Source organism: Gouania willdenowi, chromosome 12 (assembly GCF_900634775.1).
Source record: "Gouania willdenowi chromosome 12, fGouWil2.1, whole genome shotgun sequence".
NCBI classification, from domain to species: Eukaryota; Metazoa; Chordata; class Actinopteri; order Blenniiformes; family Gobiesocidae; genus Gouania; species Gouania willdenowi.
The window spans coordinates 3,691,076-3,703,065 of record NC_041055.1 but is presented as its reverse complement, the minus strand read 5'-3'; the positions used below and the strand labels follow the sequence as shown (position 1 = coordinate 3,703,065).

The 11,990-nt window shown below is 39.9% G+C and overlaps 1 protein-coding gene across 1 annotated transcript; it reads right to left on the bottom strand.

The window, feature by feature from the left end:
• Positions 1 to 2,415: 2,415 nt before the first annotated feature.
• On the bottom strand, positions 2,416 to 10,842 carry hsdl2 (hydroxysteroid dehydrogenase like 2). The gene is given in 14 exon segments (XM_028463614.1): positions 2,416 to 2,734; positions 4,500 to 4,655; positions 6,375 to 6,515; positions 6,579 to 6,650; positions 6,720 to 6,914; positions 7,848 to 7,946; positions 8,019 to 8,030; positions 8,033 to 8,107; positions 8,110 to 8,120; positions 8,198 to 8,312; positions 8,391 to 8,489; positions 9,495 to 9,645; positions 9,647 to 9,659; positions 10,675 to 10,842. Coding segments are annotated over 14 exon segments (1,269 nt in total). The 5' UTR covers positions 10,692 to 10,842; the 3' UTR covers positions 2,416 to 2,621.
• Between the last annotated feature and the right edge of the window lie 1,148 nt (positions 10,843 to 11,990).

The window sequence follows — 11,990 nt, the reverse complement described above, 5'->3', positions numbered from 1 at the left end:
TGGAGGAAATGACCGTTTTGGGCAGGGCAGTCTTACAGAGACCAATGCGTGGAGGCTCCTGACTGCTGCTAGATTTATATCCACCTTCCAATGTTGTCACACTGGTTGTAATTTCTATTCACGTACCCCCTATGACAATATGCGTACCCCACTTTGGGAACCTAGGACCTAAATCATTCCATTATCAGAGAAAGTTGACCCTGACTTGGCTCACTCACACTTACAGACTGAATTGGATGAAATTGATGAGGAAGAGGTTCAATGTACCTTCATTGATCCTGGAGGAAATGACTTCAACGTGGTGAAAAACGCAAAACTTCAAATTAGAAAAAAGAAACCATGAAATATCATCCCTGAGAAAAGGAATGATAGTGAGTGTGAGGATGGAACATTATTCTCACAATATGTAGTGAGTTTTTATATCTATGTATATATATATATATATATATATGTGTGTTAGATGACAATATTCTTTCAAACTAAACAACCAGATTGTAGGAGAATTTATGGAAATTTCCAATGAACATGTGATCAAAAAACAAGTAGAAGTGCAAAAATGTATTGATGCCTTTAATAGAAACATAGCAGCCGGGAATGATGGGCTAATAGGGGAACGTTATTAATGCTTTAAACAATCAGTTGCTCTATTTTTAGTGTGACTGTTAGAAGGGGGTTCTAGAGCAGGGCTGTCAAACTCATTTTAGTTCAGGGGCCAAATACGGGCCAGTTTGACCCTAAGTGGGCCACAGATTTTAAGTGGGAAAAAGAGCAAACTCAACATAAATGCACCCTGGTTTGCTCTTCCACGTATAAATAATATGTAAATGATAAAGTATGTGAGTATATCAGTCCCTGCAGGAACTTCACTTAAATTTCCCTGATTTTGGGAAATTGCGGAAATTTCATGGAATAATTTGAGGAACATTTTCCAGATTTTGGATGTGATGTAAGAACTGGAAAACTGAGCTCTGCAAATATTGCGTATTTTAATTGAGTTTTGTATTCTGAGGGGCTGAGATAGATACAACTGAATTAGTTGGTAATTACAAAATGGTTAATATTTTTTCTATATTTTCTACTTTTGAAAGTGGGCCAAATTTGATGCTCTAAATGGACAGATTTGGCCCCTGGGCCTTGAGTTGACACTGGTGCTCTAGAGGAAGAGGAAAACTTCCCCACACTCTGAAACAGAGCAGAGGTCCAATTTCCTCTCAGAACACTTTGAATTACAATATTCTCAAATGTGATTATGGATTTTTGAACAAATTAAGCCAAAAAGCATACATACTGCAGCTTTAAGGAGACAAAAAAAAAAAAAAAAAAAAAAAAAAAAAAACTTTTGAAACTATTTTTCCACGTGTTAACTCCATCTATTTTCTGACCCACTTGTTCCTTCTTCCAGGATCACGGGGGGTCTACTGGTGCCTATCTCCTGCTCTCATTGGGCGTGAGGCGGGGGTACAACCTGGACAGGGCGTCCTCTGGCAAATTTAGAGACTACAGCCTAAAAGTCGTGTTTTTGGATTGTGGGAGGACCCAGAGAAAACCCACGTAAGCACAGGAGAACATGCAAACTCCACACAGAACTCCTTAGGCCAAATACTGTAATTATGAAGTTGAAAAGCTTCCTGTCAAGCTTTCCAACTTTCACCAACAAGCTCTGGTTACCTTGAAACTGATTGACAAACAGGACATCTCACTAAGCTTTATTAGTTATTACTTAACGACAGAGGTCTTTGACTTTCTTGTGAAAGTCAGTGTGTGCTGCGGCTTCTAGACTGAAAGGAATACTGTCACTGTAGTGAACTTCAAACACATCCTGCTCTAACAGATATCTGAGAACGTTCTACACCTTTAGCCAGAGAACAAACCTAATGGTCTGCACAATTCAGAGCGATTTGGACTGGCACAAAGCATGGTTGGATGATGATCAATTCTGTCCCAATAAGTCTCTCGTAAAATATTACATCAAATCTACCCTGCAAAGAAAAACGTTTGAAACATTTAAAATAGAAGTTATATAATTATGAGACTTGTGTGGAAACCATCACTCATCCATTTTATCAATGCTTGTGCAGTAGAACCTTTTGGAAACATGTCCAGCAATACTGTATGTATAAGGAAAAACAAGAAGAAAGAAGAGTTTCCAGGAAAAAAAAACATTTAATTTTCTTTGATGAGCGATTGTTGACAAAGATTAGTGTTTTTTTGTGAATTATCTATCTTTAAAACAAATCCACTATGCTGCCACAATTAAAGAGATTAGAAATAAAAAAAGCTGCCTAAACATAGACTATGATGGTGAAATGTGTAATTGTAAAGTTTTCTGTTGTACAGTTTCTCCTGATGTTTGTAAATATCTGTTACTTTGCGTCTCTATCCAGGATCAAACAATAAAAACAAAATGTACTAATCTTTGTTGTTGGTTCAGATGTTTATCATATTAATGTTTTAATTCTGACATCACATGACCTGTGATCCTTCTGTGGTCACATGGTGTTTGTTACTCATTACAAACTTTATTATCGTACAATCAATCCACATACAACACACAGACTATCAGACTGGATGATAAGGCACAGCGTGTGCTCGTGGTCAGAGGAGGGGGCGGGGCTTCAGGTTCACAGTTTGGAGTTCATCCGTCCCATCAGTTTCTCCAGTTTGATGGCCAGCGTCATGTCACCTTTAATACGAAGCTTCCCCGACATGAACGCCATGGTGGGCTTCATCTTCCCTGAAAAACACAGACATACACGTCTGAGGTGTGAGTGCTCCTGCTTTTGTGTTTTATTTTATTTTATGACTTTTATTCAGTCATTGATTCAAAAATACGAGATGTAAGTTTTTTATTTCCTCTGCCATCTTGAATGGCATGCAAAGCATTATGGGATGTTGAGGTCACATGATCAAGCTGCCTCATTGTGTACTGTTGAAGCCAGGGTTGGGGTCAATTACATTTTTCAATTAGAATTCCGTCTTCAATTATCCATGTTCAATTGCAACTCAATTATGATTACGATGACCGGCATTTTTTGCCATTTACAAATATTATTTTTCCCCTGAAAGTCCATTAAAATTAAGTTATCAATTACTGATTATCACTGAATCACTATTACTGAGCCCATAAATCTTAATCTTCCTCTTATGTTAGCATCTCTTATGATAACGGGTCATCATAAGGTCATTTGACCCATGTCTTAAATCAGCTGTAAAATACAATAAAAAATATTATCTATCAACTAATAATTGGTTTTTTCCATCTCTTTGTTACCTTGTTAGACTTCTTAATCAATGAAAATATTAATAATTTTGGTGTGGGAATCTGAGTTTTTTTGTGTCAGTATACTCCTAAATTTAATTTTTTTTTTTAAATGGTAAAATGATCCTCAAGAGAACTAAGAGGAAGTGGGAAAAGTTGATATGAAATACATTTGAATTATTATTAATAACTACGTATGTGTATGCCATAGAACTGTAACATTGTTCCCAGGTTTGCGTTTAATAAATTGTCATTGACAGTTTTTTTCATAGAATTTCCATGTTAATTACTCAATTTTGACGGAATTAAATTCCAGTAAATTATTGATCCACAGAGAACGGACTGAGCTCAGATCAATGACAACAACGGGAACATTTTGTAACTTGGACAGTTTTTCTGTGTCTCACCACACACACACACACACACACGCACGCACGCACGCACGCACGCACGCACGCACGCACGCACACGCACACAGAGAGAGAGAACACTGTGTGCTCTGTACTATGAAACTGGATAATTTTGCACTGATATCTCTCCGCTCGTTAGCTTCACCTAACCCAACATTCTCATGTCAGAGAGCAGCTGTACTATGAAGCAGGATATAAATACGATCACTTAAAACAGGTGATTTCAGGCTGCCTATGTGTGACGGGGAGATTGCAGCATCAGACCAATCACAGAAAAAACTGTGAATCTTGCGTCACAATTGAGGAATAATTCTTTAAAAATATGAAGAATTCAAATCCATAATTCAGACAAAAACAACACTGTCACTGAAAAAAATCAGGAAGAAAAGAACACAGACAGGAAGCTGCTGACACTGTTAATGCGTAAAAGCGTGAGATTATATATATATATATATATATAAAGGAACATCACTCTGATCAGTTTCACTTTATTACAGCACAGACATGTTTCTGTTCACTTACTCCTCCATATATCACACGCACACACACGCCTGGTCCCGACCAGGTTACGTGTCGGCCTTAGTTACCATGGTGATTTAGCCCGGTAAGAAGTTAACCAGCGTTGTAGTACAGCACACACAGAATAAATCCAAGAACTTAGCGTGAGAAGAGAAAATCCAGCTTCATAGTATATGTGTGTGTATTTAGATGTGTGTGATGTTTGCTCTCGGTTTATTACATGAATTGTTTATAGATTGTTTAGAGATGGTTTAACTGATCAATAATCAGGATTAATGTGTGTGTAATGATGCAGTGTTGTCGTCACTAACCTGCAAACATCTTGGTGAAGTCGTCAGAGTCCATCGTCATGACGACGTCGGCCTTGACATTCGGCTCTCCTCGTCCCACGCTGCCCGCACCGTTCTTTAGGTCCATAAACCAGACGCCGCTGTGCTGGCCTGAGGGACGGTTAGTCCACAGGTTCACTAACTAGTCACAGGTTCACCAATAGTCCACAGGTTCACCAACTAGTCACAGGTTCACCAACTAGTCACAGGTTCACCAACTAGTCACAGGTTCACCAACCAGTCACAGGTTCACTAACTAGTCACAGGTTCACTAACTAGTCCTGGGTCCATTAACTAGGCCTGGGTCCATTAACTAGTCACAGGTTCATTAACTAGTCACAGGTTCATTAAACTAGTCACAGGTTCACCAACTAGTCACAGGTTCCACCAACTAGTCACAGGTTCACCAACTAGTCACAGGTTCACAAACTAGTCACAGGTTCATGAAATAGTCACAGGTCATGAACTAGTCACAGGTTCACTAACTAGTCCACAGTTCACTAACTAGTCACAGGTTCACTAACTAGTCACAGGTTCATTAACTAGTCACAGGTTCACCAACTAGTCACAGGTTCACCAACTAGTCACAGGTTCACCAACTAGTCACAGGTTCATTAACTAGTCACAGGTTCATTAACTAGTCACAGGTTTATTAACTAGTCACAGGTTTATTAACTAGTCACAGGTTTATTAACTAGTCACAGGTTTATTAACTAGTCACAGGTTCACGAACTAGTCACAGGTTCACGAACTAGTCACAGGTTTATTAACTAGTCACAGGTTTATTAACTAGTCACAGGTTCATGAACTAGTCACAGGTCATTAAACTAGTCACAGGTTTATTAACTAGTCCACAGGTTTATTAAACTAGTCACAGGTTTATTAATAGTCACAGGTTTATTAACTAGTCACAGGTTCACGAACTAGTCACAGGTTCACGAACTAGTCACAGGTTCATGAACTAGTCACAGGTTTATTAACTAGTCACAGGTTTATTAACTAGTCACAGGTTTATTAACTAGTCACAGGTTCACGAACTAGTCACAGGTTCATGAACTAGTCACAGGTTTATTAACTAGTCACAGGTTTATTAACTAGTCACAGGTTCATGAACTAGTCACAGGTTTATTAACTAGTCACAGGTTTATTAACTAGTCACAGGTTTATTAACTAGTCACAGGTTTATTAACTAGTCACCTGCTGCTCACAGGTTGTGTTTAAAATGGTTAATGATTAATCTGTTTGGTGGATTAAAGGTGAGAGATCACAGATTATCTATGGTCGGGAGTCAAACATATTTTAGTTCAGGGACCAAATACAGACCAGTTTGATCTCTAAAGGCCACAGATTTGATTTTATTATTTTATTCAACAATAAAGTTCCCTAGTTTGCACATCTAGGTATTAAATCAAACAAAGTACGAGTCCGAACAATATCCGAGCATTAAGCGACCTTAAACTTAATTCACTTATATTTCATTGATATTATGAATAATTTTTATTTAATTTAGTGCAGTATTTTGAGGAAATTTGCAGGATTTTGAAAAAAATTAGTTTGTTCATTAATTCTAGATAAAAAATAAAAAAGTACTGCCATCATGTGACACAGTATAAGCAGCATTAGAAATGTATAGATTTATACCATGTATATTTGGAGGGGCTGAGCTAGCTACAACTGAATTATTTTGTAATTTACACAATGACACGTTTATAATGTCATTTTTACTGTCTCATGTGGGCTGAATTAGATGCTCTAAAGGGCCAGATTTGGCCCCCGGGCTTTGAGTTTGATACGTGATCTACGGCGTACATAACTTTTTCTTCTGCTGTGGTAAAGAAGTCTCCGTGGTTACCTGACGGTTGAACTGGTAGATGCCTTTGGTCGCCTTGACGACCTCGTCGTTGATCACTCCTTTGATCAGGTCGAAAGTGTTTTCTATTGGTCCAGCAGAAGAGGGAGGCGGGGCCTCAGATGCAGGCTTAAAGGCTGGGGTCGCCCCTAGCAACAAGGACAGAGGATGTATTTAAACACATTAAACTCAGGTCAGGTCATGTGACCTACCGTGCTGCTCCATTTGCTGAGCCAGCGTTTCTGGTTCTGCGTCCAGGAAGAAGTCCGGCAACAGAGGGTGACCTGCAGGCCAATCAGAGCAACGTCAGAAGGAACACGTGATGTTCAGCGGCCTATCAGAGGGAGGCTCACCAGGCTGCACGGCGTACTGAGTGAAGTCTTCAACCCCATTGGCTCTGAGCACGTCCTCGTCCACCAGGAAGTGACCCGTGTAGTGGTTGGGCTGAGACAGCACGGTGTACGCAGCATCCGCCATGATGTCCGCAGTACGACACTGCTTAGCCACGCCCTCTCCACCCAGCATGTCCATGGCTGCAGTTTGGATCGCTGCACAGAGTTGGGTGCAGGTTAACCAGAGGTCAACCAGAGGTTAACTAGAGGTTAACTAGAGGTCAACCAGAGGTTAACTAGAGGTTAACTAGAGGTCAACCAGAGCAGGGGTTCTTAAACTTTGGCTCAAGTACCCTCTTTCTCATATTTCTTAATTCAAGTCCCCCCCCTTTGTCCAACTACTACATTTGCTCAGAATTCTGGGAAAAAAAAAAACTACTATAGAGCATGATGATGGAATGAATAAGTGACAAATCAAATTTTAAAGAATCTCATTTGGTAAATAAGTGGAATTAAACAGTATTTAGTGGCCACTGAATAAATGTATTTCTATAGTTTTTATCATTTTTGTTTATCTCCCTCCTGATGTGGGACAATACTGACCTTGTATTTTCAGTTCACGTTCTAATTAAGATCATTTTGTGTATTTTGTTGTTGTTTCCTTGTTCTTTTTATTATTTTGTATATTTTTCTCTTATTTTGTGTGTTTTTGTTGTCGTTTTTTTTGTATTAAATTATTCTCTCAGTGTGTGTGTGTGTTTGTTTGTTTCTTATGTTGTTTTTGTGTATGTTGTAGTGATCTTGTATATTTTTCCCCCATTTAGTGTCTTTGTTGTTGATTTGTGTGTCACTGGTAATGTTAAATATTTTTTTCTCTTAGTGTGTGTGTATTTTGTGTATTATGTTGTTTGTTCTTTTTATTATTTAGGATATTTTTCTGGAAATATTTAGTATTATTATAATTTTTAACTAAAAATAAACATTATAAAAGCCCATATTTTTAATGCGTTCATCTGCTAATTTTCCTCTCTCTCTCTCAAGTACCCCCTGTAGCGCCATTTCATATCCCTAGGGCTACATGTACCCCCATTTGAGAACCACTGAACTAGTGGTCAACTACTGCAGTGTGCGTCAGTGTGTAGTACACACCCGTTTTGGGCCACAGGGCGTTGACGGCGATCTGGCCTCTGAACTCTTCGGCCATTCCCAGCACACACATGGACATGCCGTACTTGGCCATGGTGTAGGCTGTGGACACAGGACAGGGTGAGACTGGGAACCAGTTCCACTGCAGCGGCTCAGCTGGTTGCCATGGTTTACCCGTGTGGTTCTGAACCAGACTGGGTTCAGGTTGAGCGGAGGAGAAAGGTTCAGGATGTGAGGACAACGACTTTTCAGCAGGTGGGGATGACCAGCTTTGAGCTGCGACACAGAGACAGCCAATCAGCATGCTGCGCGTGCGTGTGTGCATGCGTACGTGTGTGCGTGCGTGCGCGTACGTGAGGTAGGTCCCTCTCAGGTTGATTCCCAGCATCAGGTCGACCCTCTTCATCGGCGTCTCCAACGTTCCCGTTAAACTGATGGCGCTGGCGTTGTTCACCAGGATGTCGATGCCTGCCAATCACAGAGCGAGGATGTGATGACATCACAGAGGGCGTGGCCTACAGAGAAGTCACTTTGACCTGCGTTTACCTCCAAATGTGTCAACGGCTTTTTTTACAGCTTCACCGATCTGCTGCTCGTCTCTGATGTCCACCACACAGGGCAGTGCCTTCCCACCGGCTGCTTCCACTACAACACCAGGAAACAAGGAGGAAGTGAGAAGAAAACACACAGGAAATAAAGAGGAAGTAAGAAGTAAACAGGGAATAAAAAATAAGGAAAAAATGTCTAAACACAGTGAAAAACAGTCAAAAAAAACAAGGATAATACATAGAGGAAACAAGTAGGAAAATCAAAGAGAAAAACTGAAAAAAACACAAGAAACAGTAAGGAGAACAAGAATGATGCACTGAAAAAAAGGAGAAGGAAAAAACAGAGGAAGGAAACAGATGAACACGTAGTAAAATTATAGAGAAAACCAAGAAATGGTTGTAAACAGGAAAAACACTGGAAACAATGTGGAAGCAAGGTGGAAACATGAAGACACAGAAACAAGAAGGAACAAAAGGTCAAAACACTGAGAAAACGATCAGGATACAGGGAAGATATAGAGGAAACAAGTAGGAAATCAAAGCAAAAACAAACACAGGAAACAAAACAGGGAGACAGCAGAGAGGAAATTGTAAAGGAGAACAATGGATAAGAGGAGGAAAAAGGAAGATACACGGAAAAACAAAAAATAACAAAGGTCAAAAACACGGAGAATTACAGTAAAGAAACAAGGAGGAAATCAAAGAAAAAAACTAGGGAAACAGTTGTAACAACTGTGAAAAGCACAGGAAACAAACAGACGGTTAAAGAGGAAACACAGAAAACAAGCAGGAAGGAAGGAGGAAGCATAGAAGATACATGGAAATTACAAGAAAGACAAAAAAAGTCAAAACACTGAGAAAAACACAGGAAACAAGGAGGAAATGATGGACAAACACGGATGATGCACTGAAAAAAAGAGAAGGAAAAAAAGAGGACACAGAACAAACAAGTAGGAAATTAAAGAAAAAAACAGGAAATGGTAACAGGAAAAACACAGAAAACAAAGCGACATTAAGGAAGAAACACAAGGAAGTAAGGAGAGAAAACAAGGAGGAATCACTGAGGAAACGAGGAGGAAACAGACAGGAAGTGGTCCCTAACCTTCCTGTGCAGCAGTGTAAATGGTTCCTGGTAGTTTGGGTGTGGTTCTGTGGTTTTTGGCGGCGATGACAACATTGGCTCCGTCTCTGGCAGCTTTCAAAGCGATGGCCTTCCCGATGCCTCGACTCGCTCCGGTGATGAACAGCGTACAAGCCCGCCAACTTCCTGCAGGAAATAACCATTAGTAACATCACAGCAGGGTTGTTCCACACCCTCCGCCTCATAACACACTCCTATCTGATTAGTGGCTGTTAAATGGTTAGTGGTATATCAAAACAAGATATATCAAGTTTTCTATTTTGACAATATAGAAAATTACAATATCACCTATATCGATATATCTATATATATATATATATAGATATATTTTTTTGAATAGCTTATTTTGTTTTAAAATACTTATTTTAGGAGTCGCTGCTTTCACTACTTCTCAGAACAACATGAAAAACACAGATGGACTAATGACTGTGTCCTAACCCTGAACAAGCCACACTAAAGAACTCACTCACACATACTGTCCCACAGGAGAAAAGAAAAGCCAAAAGTGGAAAAATTGTGCAAACTGTTTGGTAATAAATGTGTCTGTGTGGCATTTTGCATCAGCAAATTTAACCCTGAATTGTCCAAATGGTAAGTCTTTATTTATTATTTAACGCATTGGATTTATATAGCCCCTTATTTTCATGACTCAAAACAGCATTATTTGTTCCCTCCACACTTAGTGGTGGTAAGCTACTATTGACTGACAGAGGCGAGGCCCCTCCGACCACCCCAACACTCACTCTCAATGTGGGTAAAGTGCCTTGCCCAAGGACACAACGACAATGACTTGGCTAGAGTGGGATTCAAACCCCCCAACCCTTCGGTTGTTGGACAACTTACTCTACCACTCTGCCACGGGTCGCCCCATTGAAATATTTGAATTAAAATAATGGAGCTGGACATACGATATCAGTTTTGGGCCATATTGCCCAGCACTAGTTAGTGGTTAATTAACCTGGTTAATAACTGGTTAACTTGTGACATGTTGAATCAAAGACAGTTTACAGCTAAATGCAGAACTTATCCTTAAGTTGAACACACACTCACAGACACTGACTCAGGGAATGTGGTCACATAATGTGACGGTTACATATTTGTTTGGAACACCGGTTCTGTTCGGCTCCGTTTTCAGGCTCACCCTGTGTTCTGCAGCATGGTGTCCGGTCTCCGGTGTCCAGTCTGGTTCTGGTTCTGGGTCTGGTTCTTGTGTAGTGTGTAGTGTGGACGGTGCAGGTCGACTTTCACCTCTCACCCACTGACGGTACTGACAGTACTGACGGCTCTATGCACGATGCTGCCTCCTGACGGCCGGAGGGAGAACTGCCGCTTCTTCTTCTAGTTTTCTGGCGGGTTGTAACCATAACTAGATAGCAACATACCGCCAATCTACCGCTACGTATGCTAGTACGAGCTCTATAGCTACTTTATTTCATTAGTACACACATCGGTTCTTGAGTGGAACAGAAGGAAGCAGCTCCTTGTGCTTGGAACACACTGCAAAGAGACTGGAAGTTGACTGAATTGTTATCCTTGAATGCTTTTAAAATGAAACTGAGAGAATTTGAGACTGCCTCAGTTGTCTGTAATTGTTTTATTTGATTATTATGTTATCCTGTCATTTTAATGTAATGTAAATGTATTTCTGTTCAGTGTTGTAACTTTGCTGCCTCTTGGCCAGGACTCCCTTGAAAAAGAGGTTTTTAATCTCAACGGGATTTTTTTTTTCCTGGTTAAATAAAGGTTAAATTAAAAAAATTAAAAAAAGAGGACCAATCTACCTTTAAATAAAAAGGTAACTTTTTAGTTTAGAGAACACGTATTAACCATTGATTAGTTTGCTTATTAGCATGAAAATTAGTAATATACTGACTCTTAATTAGTCATTATTAAGTACTTATTAAATTATGATCTCAACACGCTAGGGTTACATGTGGCAATAAACTACTGTTGCCTTCTTCTTCTTCTTCTTCTTCTCTTCTACGTTTTCGTTTTACAGCAGATGCGTTAGCGTTACATGCTGCTCCAGAGCGTAGGGCCTCAACCAAAGCAGCTTAAAGCAGAACTAAATAACTTTTTCACTTTAATAAATCCTTCTCATAGTCCCTGTGAGGGTAATATAAGTGTTTATGGGGGTGATTGGGGGGGTCTTTTCATCTCCCCTGCTGTCTCTGGCCAGAAAACAGCACTTGCAACTACTACTGTTTTACGGCAGCCCAATACAAACTAATGCTAGATTATGACCAGCCCTGTGGCTGCACACGGTTGGCTACAAATTCACTTTTCTCAAACTTATATCATGGCGGAAGCAGCAAAAAAAAAAAAAAGAAAAGGCAGAGTAGACCTTTGTCTGAGGAACGGAGCAACTTCATGCAGTGACAGCTCAGCAGCAACACACAGCAATCATAATCATGTGATTGCGCAACAGGCACGCACACACACTCGCAACCCAGCGCT